This window comes from Danio aesculapii, chromosome 3 (assembly GCF_903798145.1).
Source record: "Danio aesculapii chromosome 3, fDanAes4.1, whole genome shotgun sequence".
NCBI lineage: Eukaryota > Metazoa > Chordata > Actinopteri > Cypriniformes > Danionidae > Danio > Danio aesculapii.
The window spans coordinates 35,516,539-35,530,325 of NC_079437.1; the positions used below are offsets into that span (position 1 = coordinate 35,516,539).

At 37.4% G+C, this 13,787-nt stretch overlaps 1 protein-coding gene across 1 annotated transcript; it reads left to right on the forward strand.

The window, feature by feature from the left end:
* Positions 1-319: 319 nt before the first annotated feature.
* Positions 320-13,787, forward strand: slc16a6b (solute carrier family 16 member 6b). Its single transcript, XM_056453871.1, has 6 exons — positions 320-634; positions 1,682-1,924; positions 3,452-3,595; positions 5,303-5,431; positions 8,022-8,843; positions 10,217-13,787. Exons 2-6 carry the CDS (start codon positions 1,699-1,701, stop codon positions 10,474-10,476), a joined length of 1,581 nt encoding a protein of 526 aa, XP_056309846.1. The 5' UTR covers positions 320-634; positions 1,682-1,698; the 3' UTR covers positions 10,477-13,787.

Genomic DNA, 13,787 nt, shown 5'->3' on the forward strand with positions numbered 1-13,787 from the left:
TAGTGTTAAAGAAGACGTCTTGTGGTGATCCTCACATGAAAAAATCCCATGTTTTCCTCCACTGTGGCTCATAATAAAAGTGCAGTTGTTCATGACTAAAATTCGTTTTAAAATAATTGTTTTCCTCAGACGGTCAATGATATCGCAGCTAAATGATATGATTCAGTGCTGTGATATGTTGATTCTTCATACATATTATCTCTAAGTCTAGTGTGAGTGTTTTCTGTGCAAACACACAGGTGAGATTTGAGGAGTGGTGTGCGCGTGCACGAGTACAACAGCAGACAGCGCTCGCGCCCGCACTCGCATACCGGCTTCAGCCGGTATAAAATCTGCCAAGCTTCTGTGACAGGAAACCGACAGAGAGAGCTGCTGGATAATACGTGATCCAGCTACAATATCGGTATTAATGAATTGTTAATGTAGTCAAACATAAACTAGGTAGCGATATATTTTTGAACGGGATCCTTTGCCCGTGACTCGGTGAAGACTCGCGCTCTCTCGTGACAGCGGATGCTGAAAGCAGAAGTGATGTACTTGTACTCTACTTGACACTTCAACACAGAAGACAGCCAGCGCTGTTGGTTTTTGTTTTCTTTCAATAACTCGTTCTCTATTTTTCGTCAACGGTTCGGTAAGTTAAACAGTTTATCTTCTCAAAATATATTGTATTGGGACTTTTTCCGAATGCACGATGTAATCATTTATATGTTTAAGTTATAATATGACATAAATATTCTCTTAGAGGATGAGTGACGGTACTTTCTCTGGAATTTTAGTCGCTTTTGCGTACAGTAACCATGATAGACTTAAAATATAGAGCGCGTTGGTTGCACAGAAACCTTACCGGTAAATGTTCAGATGTAGTTAACGTCAACTACAAATGTACCCTAATTATATAAACTTTAAGTTATTAACAATACCAGTGTCAAGTATCCCCATTATTAGGCAGTCTATTCTTCAAAGATAAACATTTCACCTTTTCAGCTGCTCTGTAGAGCCAAAAAGAAGATAATTTGTTCAATGTTTAGAGAACTTTTTGTTCTAAACAACTAGACCACGGTTGGACTTTTCAAAGGCCTGTCAGGTTAAAACATCAGTCAGAGGCTTTAACTAAGTTTAAACTATTTAATTAATTAGATGAATAAAGCATTACAGAGCTCTGGGTGTCAAAGAACGAGATATATCCAGCGGCAGACCCGCAAAACCACACACGTTTCAGGTACACACAATCTAGGCAAACCATACATGGTAACTGACTAACTAACTCTAACTAATTGAATTTCACGCACACACACACACACACACACACACGCACACGCACACGCACACACACACACATATATATATATATATATATATATATACACACACATATACATACATACAAACAGCTAATAGCTCAGGAGGGCTAATAATTCTGACTTCAACTGTATATGTTCAAATTTTTCAATTTGACTAAAGTTAGCTCTGACATTTCTGCTGTCCCAACAGCAGTTACATAATCATTTATGCATTATGGACATGTAACACCTTGAAAGTAAATAATCCATCAGGCAGGGCAGATTTAAGACAAGGGCAGCCTGCTGTCGAGCTGACAAAAGCACACCTTCAGAGCAAGTGTGGAACTGCAGCATCACATCTGAAACTCTCTGTTCTCTTGCTCTGCTTGTATTTTTAGAAACATCAGTGTTCATCATGTCCGGCTTAAAGGGCTGCATGAGCCCCAATGTGTACTCTGAGGTGCCAGATGGAGGCTGGGGCTGGATGGTGGCTGCCGCCTTCTTCCTCGTGGAGGTTTTCACCTACGGCATCATCAAGACTTTTGGAATCTTCCTCCATGACCTCATGACAGATTTTAACGAAACCAACAGCAGAGTTTCTTGGGTCGTGTCCATCTGCGTCTTTGTCATGGCCTTCACAGGTAAATCAGTCTAAACATTGTTTACATTATACAAATGCTGTAAACACTAACGGACAGCAGTATGAGAGTAAAATTCCTCAGTATAAGATTAGGGAATGTTCTCTGATAAAGACATGTGCTGCCTTCTTTAGTTTTGCAACACTTTAATGAGGTTATAGGGCAACACTTTAGAATAATGGTCCATAATTTAATGCATTTATTAACATTACATATGAATAATCTTGTAAAGCATTTATTAATCTTAGTTCAACATTAACCAATGCATTATTATTAAAATCCAAAGTTGTGCTTGTTAGCATTAGTTAATACATTGAACGAACTAACTTTATTTAACCTAAATAACATTAACTAATGTTAACAAAGATAAATAAATACCATAATAAATGTATTATTAATTGTTTATTAATGTTAGTAAATACATTAATTAATGGACCATTATTTTACAGAATTGTTTACTATTTTATCTTTGCTCCCCCTATCATTGTGGGTTTTATTTAACACTGAACACAACTTTAAAGCTTCACACAACTTTAAAACATCACACACAAGCTCAGTTTTAGTTCAAGAAGTCGATAGAGAATTAGGGCATTATAAAAAGCCTGGGGATATGCCAGAAGAAGCAGGTACAGACTGTGAAATTAAGAGCTGTGTCATCAGATGTGTGATTGTTCTGTATTTCTCTCAGGGCTTAAAGAGAAAGGCCTCCCAAAAAGAAACTCATCCTATTGTTGTTAAAAATTTATATATATTTGAGAAGATATTTTAGGAAATGTCATTCCAACCACATGATGTTTGACAAAACTATGTTTTTTGGATGTGCATCAGTGCAATAATGATTAAAAATAATGACAATTAAAAATAGCCAGTAGGTGGCAACACGTGCTTCACTGAATCATTCATTAAGTCAAATGATTTATTCAAAATGTCTGATTCATTTAGAAATAAAAGTAGTGGCTATTTCTATGAATGGATCATTGAATAACTGAATTGATTCATTCAAGAAGGAAACTGCATTGTTGCTGTGAGACGCACAAATGTACTGATGCTTTTAAAATGTGCAGAAACCAGCAGTAATAACCTGTCAGATGGCCTTCATAACTGCTTTCTTTCATTATATCATTTGTGCTGAGAGTGAGCGATGCCCCATTTAGTACATGTGCTGACTTTTGCTGTGTAAGGACTGCCGGCTGACTGGGAAATCTCACTCTCTTTGGCCAGCTACAAAGCAGCTCCCGCGTTTCATGACTCAATGGATGGATTCAGCTTTTTCCAGCTGACAGGGCTTCAAACGATCATACTTGTTTAAACAGAGGCAGTCAGTCACTCAAAAGTAATTACCTAAAGCAAAACTTGCCAGCGATACAGTCTTCATGTCCTGTTTGGAGAAACAAAACCACTAAAAATGTATGATTTAAGACCGTTCTGAAAAGGGAGTGAATAGATTTACTTGATTTTGAGCTGTGAAGCTGCAATCATATGAGTGTTATTATTATAAGTGTTTGTAATTGGCACCATCTTTCCCCTCAGCTCCTCTTTCCACGCTGTTGAGTAACCGTTTCGGCCATCGGCCTGTGGTCATGCTCGGGGGATTCCTGATCAGCCTGGGCACAATCACAACAGCCCTCACCCAGTCCATCGTTGAGATGTACATCACCATGGGTATTGTTGCAGGTAAACCATGCTTAAATGTGTAATACATGTGTTGCGTGTCCCATAACAAAACATTTAAGTTAAATGGTGGTACATTTATATTGTCTTTTAAGTAATATTTTCACTTTCACTCTTTCCACTTTCACTTCTTCACATTGTATTTCCAGATTCAAATTATTTGATCAGTGCAAGATTTAACAAAATATTTTTTCCACTTTTTTACTTTACATTTTTTACATTTTACAAACGATTAGCGCTCTTTTTATTTAAATAAAGAAAGAGAATTTCCATCCATTACATGTAATTAATTTTCTTTCTTTTTTTGTTTGAAAACGATGTTTGGAATTCATAAGTTCATTCATGTATAACATTAATGTTTTAATATCATGGGAATAAATTTAATTATATATATCATTTCAATGTGGTCATGTCATTGGCCCTTAAACATTTCCTGCTTGTTATCAATCTATTTTATAATTGTAACAAGAGGCAATTCAATCCTAACTTCATGTTAAAACCGCGATCATAACATTATTTATCAATATGTGGCTCTTTTTGGATTCTCAAAAGCTATAGAAATTAAAAATGGAAAACAGGAAATACACTGTTTACATCCCTCAAAATGGTCTATAATATATTGAGATTGAAAACATTATAGATATTAAACAGAACCTTTTTCACTGTATTTTGATTATATAAATCCAGCTTTTGAGAGTCTCCTTTCAAAAACATGTTTAAACATTCAAAACTTCAGGAAATCTTACCAGCCCCAACAAGAGACAGAAAGTATTCAAGCAGTGCTATGAATGGTATATCGCTGGAAACCCGTAGTAACACACACCCTTAACATCATAACTTTCTTTTGGGTGGACTGTTTTATCATACAGTTACAGTAACTCAAAAATATTAGTCCAAATGGTCATGAGACCTTTCAAATGTCCCTTTTATGATTGTTTGGATTCATGGAAGCAAATACTTAATAGCCTGTCACTGCACTGAATATGTCTCTGGCTTATTAATTATTTTAGCCATGTCAGAGGATGTATATTTATTATTTTTGCTGCTAAAAATAAAACGCATTAATCACATCAATAAATATCAAATCATAGACATTTAAGTACTTACTGATAAACCATAAATGATAAAAAAAAAAAACTCACATTGGCACCAATAGCATCGTCGGTGAGCTGACATGTAGTGTAGATGTGCTGTGGGTGTCATGAATTCGAGTCCCAACTTGTGGACCTTTCCAAATCCCATCGTTTTGCTCTCTCTTTCTTTAACTTCACTTCCCGTCAATATAAACTGTCCTATTATAATAAAGGCAAAAAAGTTCAAAATTAAATCATAAAAAATACAAAGATTCACTCCTACTGAAAGACTTCTTCACACTTTACATGATCAGCCCACACTGATTTACTGTGGATGTGCTGCTCTCTCAGATAAACTGACACTCAATACTGACCACATGAATAAATCTCAACGGATGCACTTCTAGATATCTCCAATTATCCAACCACGTCCTTCCATCTACCATTAGTTGGTGCTAATCTGACAAATCTTTGTTTCTCCTTGTCTCTTTGTCTCTTGTAAATGCAGTTTTCTTTCAGCCCTCTGTCCTGTTTGTCCGATGGAAGAGGGCAGTGCTTGAGCCCCTCAGACTGACCTGAGTCCTTGTGTTGAAGGGACCAGTGGCTGTCATCATCCCTCTTTGCTGTTTATTTACAGGCCTGGGCTATTGTCTGACCTTCCTGCCTACCGTCACCATCCTGTCGCAGTATTTCAGCAAGCGCCGCTCACTCGTCACCTCAATAGCCTCCACAGGAGAGTGTTTCTCCTTGCTCGCCCTGGCACCAGGTATAAATATGTCATATCATTTTCTCATGCTCTGCAGAACAAAAAAGAAGATCTTTTGAACATTGTTTCAGCGATTACAGCCATTATTCTGCCCTTCATACACCAGAATAGACTATTTTATAATGTTTGGAAAAGATAAAGATAAGACACACACTTGTGTAAGTATGATGTAAGTGACCATGCACCTATATATTTATCCATTGATTTTGACCTACAACCAAGAACACTACATGGACACTAAACATGGTATTAAACATTGTCCTACAGTGCACCTGAATTGTGGAATGCTCTTCCTACAAACATCAGGAACGCCAGTTCCCTGGACTGTATTAAGAAACTTCTTAAAACTCATCATTTTATTATTGCTTATAACTTATGAGGATTTCTTTTAATCTGTATTTATTATTATTTTTTTTTGTACATATGTTTTGTTTGTTTTTGTACGTTATTTTTTTATCATGTTCCACTGTGTTCTGATGCTCTTGTTAGGGCTTTGAATCTGAGAAAAGGTCAATTTAAATACTATTTGATATTATTATTATTATTATTATTATTATTAAACACAAGTTTATTTAATGACCCCTGTTTTAAGGAACAAGTTTAAAAGTAAATTAGTGCCTATCTGGAATTTAATGATAATGGTGAGCTCTCACCTTCTATTTTTTGGAATACTCTGAAGGCCGTCCTAAGAGGTAAACTTATAGTAAAATTTTGATACAAGAAAAAAAAAAAAAGAGAAATAAAATGTTAGATCAGGGATTCTCAACTGGTGGGTCTCAGTGATTCTGCAGGTGGGCCACGAGATGGCTTAAAATGAACTTAAATATTATACTATAATTATAGAAAGAATAACTGAAGTAATGAAATCAAGAGCTTTGAATCTGTGTTAATAAATAAATACAACAATAAAAATAAGAGAATAATAGTAGAAGACAAATAAATGTTTTGCTAATGAATAAAGCTTTAAAATGAGCATTTTCTACAGACAATCAGTTTGGGCCTTCAAATATTTTCTGAGAAGAAGGTGGGCCTCGAAGTGAAAAGGTTGAGAAACCCTGTGTTAGATTACCTACATATTAAGTTAAAAAAGTTAGAAAAAAGACACAAAGTGAGCTCAGCTGAAGACATATTAGATGAAATTAAGAAAAATAGAGGCAAAATGAATGATTTGGCTACACAAGAAGTAAAGAAGAGTTTAATGTTCTTAAAACAGAGGTACTATAAATGTGGATCTGGTGCTATGAAAATATTGGCTTGGAAATTGAAGAAGAAAACAGCAAAAAATACAATTCACAGAATTAGAGACCCAAAAATCTAAATAATAAGAAACAAACAAAATAAATTCAGGACGTTTTAAAAGAATTCTATAACCCTATTTCGTGAGAGGTTCAAGGGGAGATGTGACTCAAACTGACACACTTGAAGTCGCTTAAGAATTACAGTATAATTACCTCATTAATTGAACAATGCGACTTTTTACTGTTCGGACAAAATGCTGAGACATTTTGAAATGATGTCTTCTCATACAGTATGTTCCTCATAATAGTGAAAATAATAATAATAACAAAGTAAAATTCACACTTGTCAAAATTGGCTTAAGTTGCGGACTAACTAAATTTTGATCATGCAAAATTCTTTCTAATGTTTTACTAAAAGGGGCAGGATGTCGCCGCAGTGTTACAGTAAGTGATTTCTCCGTAGTTAAATTTCTGTACCAAGGGGTCACATTTTGAATTCTACTGGTCTCAAGCATTCATGTGGCATGAATTTGCAGTTCAGACTCAGAGTTCTCCAAACTTTACCTTTGCTACGCTACAAAAAAAGATAAAACTTTCAACAAGTTTGTTTCTGGTCTGACGCATTCATGTGAATGGAAGTCAATGGGGTGAAAAGTCTATTGACCGCGGCAGTCAAAGTCGGTGTGATGTGAAATTGAATCACTTGTCAGTTGTTTGGTAATTCTAACAGTGTCTGAGAAAACAATGGTTTAGCACTATCATCACCTTGCAAAGACTACAGTCTGATTGCATAAAAAATTGTGAACTGATGCAATGTGATGCTCTGATAAACGCTACTCCACACAAACTCTTATCTCTACCAGTGCTCTGAGTTTGAGTAGCTTATAACATGCATTTTAAATTTTCAACAGTCTCCAGATTGTAAGGGAGGAAATGGTTTATAAATCAGTCAACTAAATAGCTTTTCAAATAAAAAGTTTGACTTTATGGTCCTTCATAGTTTAAAACCAAGTAAAAATATCAGTATTTAAATAATTTTAAATAGTAAATAAATTACTGTTCTTCAGTGTTACAAAATGCTAGTTTGCTAGGCATAATGTCAGTTTTTTCCTGGTCATACTGGTTGTTTAAGACACAAGGTTATGTAGCTAAATGATCCATTTTTCTTTTTTGTTGAACCTAATCTTTGTAAGCAGAATATGCTTAACTTGATAAAATAACAAGATTTGAAAATCAAATATATTTGCATAGTCATATAAGTTCTTGGCACGACTATAATTTATTTGATTTGTTTTTCACACACTGAAAAGCAGGTCTTTCTATAATGCATTTGTTTTGACTCCCCCCTGCAGCCATGAATGCCCTGAAGGAGCAGATCGGCTGGCGTTACTGCTTGATGGTGATTGGGGTCCTGCAGGCCTCCATCATTGTCTGCGGGGCTCTACTAAAGCCAATCGTCATCAAACCCAAACCCGCCACCCAGGAGGCATCCACATCACCCCTTAAAGTCCTCGACTCCAAATACGACGTAGAGAATGAATTCACATGCACCTCTATTGACTCGGTGGACTCGGTTGCCAGTCCCACTATCCTCCTCCAGGTCAACCTGGCCAGAGAGCAGGAAAAGAAAGAGGAAGGAGAATCGCCAGAGACGCCTCTGAAACAGAAGCAGGAGGACTCCAGTGTGTCCAGAACCAAACTCTTGGACTTCTCTGTGCTCAGAGACGCCAGTTTTAATTGCTACGCATTGTTTGGTCTGTTCGCAACGCTGGGCTTCTTCGCACCGCAGCTCTACATCATTCAGCTGAGTGTGAGTCGAGGAGTATCCCGGGACAGCGCCACCTACATGCTGTCTGCTATGGCCGTGGCTGAGATTGTGGGTCGTTTGTCCATGGGCTGGGTCCTCAATCGCAAGCCCATCCGCAAAATCTACATCCTGCTGATCTGCACAGTGCTGCTGTGTCCGGTGCTGGTGGTCTTCACCTTCGTCTCAGAGTTTTGGGGGCTCATGTCCTGCTCTTGTTTGTACGGGTTTCTGCTGGGCACCGTGGCCTCCAGTCACATCCCCATGTTGGCTGAAGATGATGTGATCGGGATTCAGAGAATGTCATCGGCTGTCGGCGTTTACGTCTGCATTCAGAGCTTCGCAGGACTCGCAGGTCCACCTCTAGGAGGTACAAAATGCTTCTGTAATTACAGACCAATCAAAACACCCTAGCAACCACTTGGCAACCAATCAGAAGAGGGATATTCAATAGATGCCTAAGGGGCCGATCACACTGAATGCGATTTTTGCGTTGAGAGTCGCCTTTTTTGAATGATTTACTAACGACCGCATGGGTTTTGTGCGCTGCTTATGTGCCCTGCGCACCTCACATTTTAACCGCCTGCTGCGCCTTGTTTTTGCCATTGCTTGCTGTGCACTCGCAGTTGAAAAAAGCCAACTTTGAGCAGAAAAATCACGTTACGTCAGTCGCCTCTTTCATTCTCCAATCAAATAAAAGCAGAGGCGGAGTTACTGTTGACGTGACAGCAGTGTTTGTGTTGTCAAGGCAACAATGGAGACTTTTGAAGATGGAGAGACTTGTGGTTGCTGTTTTGCGTTATCCGGTGCTCCATGACTCACAAATGTTAAATATCACAATATTATTAAATATTTAAATTATAACAATATCAACAGCAACACTCTAGCACTATTCCCAGCCGATTCAGTTGTTGTCCAGCGACATAAAAAGCGCACAGCACTTCTTTTTTCTTGTCAACGAAAAGGCATTGTGGTGTGCCTCGCTTTTTTGGAACGTAAAATCACGTCCGGTGTGATCAGCCCTTAAGTATGATGATCCTTTTTTATTTATTTTTGGCCTTTATTAGATAAGACAGTAATCAGACAGGAAGCGAAGCAGGAGAGGGGGGTGGGGGCTGCTTAGAGCGGGAAATGTCCTCAAGCCAGGATTCATACGTCAGTGAGGGAGTTTGATGCATAAAAATTAAGGTACAACATTTGAGAGAAATAAAAGTGTTTAGTAAATAAATTATGTTAAACACTTATTTTAAATAAAATATAACAATTAATATTAGATTAATAATATTAGACATTTAATCAAGTTAAATTGTTAGAGGAAATTATTTTATGATGAAAGCAAAGTTGTGAAAACCACAAGTGTGAATTTATCTGCTCAAACTTTGTTAAAACGTTTAAAAAGACTTCAATAATAAAGAAATTAATGATCTATTTTTGAGTGACCTCTTACAGAGTATAAGAGTAGCTACATATTTCCCTAAATATAAAATGCTTTGTGATAATTCTAGAAAAATGTCAAATAAATAAACAGAATTAAATATTACTTAAAATATAATATATATAATTAGATGAAGTAGCATTCAAATTCTAAATATTAAATTCACAATATTAAATATACAATAAACTAATGCCATTATGCTAATGTTAAAGCACTTGTTCAGAAGATTATCTCTGTTATCTCTGTTATTTAATTTAATATCTTGTTTTGTGAAAGTAAAAAAGCTAATTGATGATCTTCTGTTTCAGGTTTTCTGGTAGACCAGACTAATAATTATGGATCTGCCTTTTACTCCTGTGCGGCTGGGATGGGAGTCGGTGCTCTGTTTCTAGGACTGGTGCGTCCAGCGAAAACCGGCCTCTGTTTTGGGAAGAGGAGGAGAAACGACCAGCAAAGAGCAGACAGAGATGCTTCTTCACAGGGCAGTGATGACAGCCCTGCTGACTTTGTAGAAATGGACATGGAGACTGACAACAGTCCCGCTAAGAGCAAACCATGGCCAGTATGAACCTGAAATCCTTCACTTGAACCATCAGATCCAAAGGCTGCCAAACACTATCCCCATCCCAACAGGGTGAATTCCACATAAATCAAACCTTACGTCAATTAAAGTAGTTTAATCATTCTTCAATAGCACTTTTGCTGAACATCCAATCATCCGGAATACGTTTACATCTCTATTTGTTACTACACGTTATTTATTGAAGATTCAAAGCTCCTTGTTTACCAAAGTCTCCAGCTTTTTCTATTTATTTTATTTTATTTTAAAAATCGAGCACAAACCATCAAAAATATCTCAGCTTTACTTTTTAAAAAAGAAACCTCAGGCTGTTTTGCTGCTAACATTGAGGCCATGATGTGTATTTAGGTTTCACAAGCCTCATTCAGAGTTAAAGATGACACTCCATCGAGCGCTCTCTCCAGGGTCTCTTCTTTAATTATTAACTAGTTTTGCAGATGGAAATGAAAGTCATGATACAGGATGTTTTTGACCAAAACACATGCCTGCATGAGACTTAACAGTGGGAAAGTCTTCCATCAAGAGAAACTGACGTTGAATGAAAGGTTTCCGTCTTCAGAGATGTACTGTAGGTCATCTAGAGTTTCCAATGGCCACAGAATGTCCTGTTACTGCTGTCGTTTGGAGTGAGCTGTCGGTGCCTTGCAGAATCACAAAAAGCTTGACTTGAAGGAAGAAACTACTACAGGGGCTGTTCACTTAGAACACAGCTTTGCAGTGTTTTTTGACATAGCATTTTAAATATATGGCACTCAGGTGGAAGATGTTGGGAAACAGAATAAGATGTCAAACCATTGCACGTATAGTTTGATTTATATAGAAAAACATTTACAAGTGACGCAGAGAAATATAAAAGAAAATAAGACCCCAAAAGTTGAATCCAAAACGATGTAGCGTAGGATTTGAAATTAATAAAAAAAAAGCAACTGACATTGTGGATGGGAGGCCAAACAAATTCCTCTGCACAATGAAATAAAACTATTAAAGCTCTGTGTGATAAAAGTGGAAATTTAGTGTTATGCTAAAGCCTTAAAACCAGTCACAAACAATTCTGTTGAGTTTACAGACGCTTCAGTGTTAGACTGGTTAGTAATGAAAACGTTGAGAGTTTTGTAAATTTCCTGCGAACAAATACTCAAATCAGAATCAGAAAGAGCTGAAATGATTAGACTTGTTTTGCAGTTTCAGTTTTTGCATATATTGTGCTGAATTAACATCGTGGACCAACATGACTGCAACACGTTGTTTCTCCTATTGTTTTTATGTGAAGTTTATTTAGAAACTAAAGCTACGGTCACACCGGGCTTTGTGTGTGCGAAATTCTGTCGTGCGGCGCTGCGAAAAGAGGCGGGATTAAACAAGATGATTAGACATTAAAAAAAGCAAGCGATTGCTCCATGCTTTAAATTTCTGTCCAGAGAGGTCCTGTTTTGATTGATCTCACGCAGTCAAGTGATGCGATTTCGCTGGTCAGAGTTCACCAAGCTTGAACTTTGCACCGCAGCAACTTGCGAAACTTGACGCATGACCCTGTGTTTTCATTCTGACGCATTCACGTGCGTTTGAATTGAAGTCTATGGGAAGAAAAGCCCAGTGTGACCGCAGCTTAATTTTGAGAGGATAACGTGCTTATGATTGAACACAGCTGGTCATGCATTAGCCAATTCATGATCCACCAATCAGACGATTCCTTAGTCACAATAAATACCCTAGGTTCCATATCACAGCCATCTTCATTTTGAAGAACCCCCCCCCCCCCTCCACCCCTACTCCTCCTTTCCTAGATGGGTGGCACGGTGGCCCAGTGGTTAGCACTGTTGCCTCACAGCAAGAACATCTGTGGTTCTATTCCTTACTAATCCAGCCGACGTTTCGGTGCGAGTTTATACGTTTTCCCCATGCTCATGATTCCCCCAGTTTCCTTCCATCATCCAAAAACATGCAACTTAAGTTAATTGACTAATCCAAATAGGCATCATAGACATGCTCCTAGTAAGTAGTTATCTCTTGAGCAATCACTATCTGTTCATTATCTACTACAGCAGGGGAGTTCTCCAGATCTACCTGAGCTCAAACTCCCCTCTCGCCTTGCAAACGGGAGGGAGCCCCGGGCTCGAGGATCTTATGAGCTCAGGGCTCTCTCTCGGGACAGCATGCCCAACACTCTTTATAATCAATCATCAGCTAAGTGTGAACTCTTGAAATGAATTTTATTCATCGAGATCAAAATCATTACGATATCAAGAGCAACAAAATCAACAATTTTTTAATTGATGATTTGCTTTTGTCACACTAATGAATTACTTTTTAATCCTTATGTAATAAATAACTTACATTCCGTTCTTAAACTAAGTTTGGGTGCCCGATTCTAGTATTCTGATTCTAGTTTAGAGTTTAGGAGTTAAAAAAAAACGTTGACATCATTCTAGAAAGCAGACAGTCGCTTAATGGGAAAATCAGTTTTCAGTGATGCAGTGCAATAGACAGAGTAGAAAAGCCCATCAAGCATGGCCAAAGAATGAAAAAGAAAGAGGAAAGGAAAATAAAACAAAGCAACAAGAAGCATAAAAATGTCTGGAAAACTGACAAAGATATCGGTTTAGTGCGTTACAAGCAGTGTTGTAAAAAGACTGCCACTAAAAATGTTAAGTGTTGACCAAAATGTATTTCTAAACAACAGTCAGTCATAAAAACACAACAGCAGAGTGTGTTCTCTGAGAAGCAGCTCCTAATTTACTGCAAAGATGATGAAGTGGTGTTTATGCATCTTTAACACTGGCTGTTTAATGCTGCTCACAAGTGGCATGAATGCATTTACACAGCAGCTACAAAGGTATACTTACCATGGATGTTATGCAGCAGTCTTTGAATTATGAGCATGCACAGAGCAGCATTAACCTGACTGTGTGGAGATAAAAACGTCAGACTGTAGGATTGTTCTGTTAAACACTACATGAATGGGAGAGGAATGTAGGGTTTGATGAAAACAAGACAGGTTGAGCAACAGAGTGACCAAAATCCAAAAAGATGCCTAAGAGATGAGCCTGTTGGTGAATTCTATAAGAAAAAAGAAGCACTTACCTTTTGACTTGAACTCTTATGGACCTCCTATTATGTTCTGTAAGCATGTTTAATTTGTCATATTTAAACAGTTTATTTTGTACATTTATTGACACTTTTCCCCTTTTGATTTGTATTATTTGTGATGTACTATAGATTCTGCCGGAGACATGCTGCACTTCTGAATAATGCATTGAGAGAATGTTTAAATGTAGAATAAACTCAGTGATTTTTTATAA

Excerpts from the sequence above, each read along its gene's own strand:
- slc16a6b (XM_056453871.1), top strand. The coding sequence starts at position 1,699 with ATGTCCGGCTTAAAGGGCTGCATGAGCCCCAATGTGTACTCTGAGGTG. Across the intron at positions 1,925-3,451 it reads CTTTGTCATGGCCTTCACAG|CTCCTCTTTCCACGCTGTTG; the intron begins GTAAATCAGTCT and ends CTTTCCCCTCAG. Across the intron at positions 8,844-10,216 it reads CGCAGGTCCACCTCTAGGAG|GTTTTCTGGTAGACCAGACT; the intron begins GTACAAAATGCT and ends CTTCTGTTTCAG.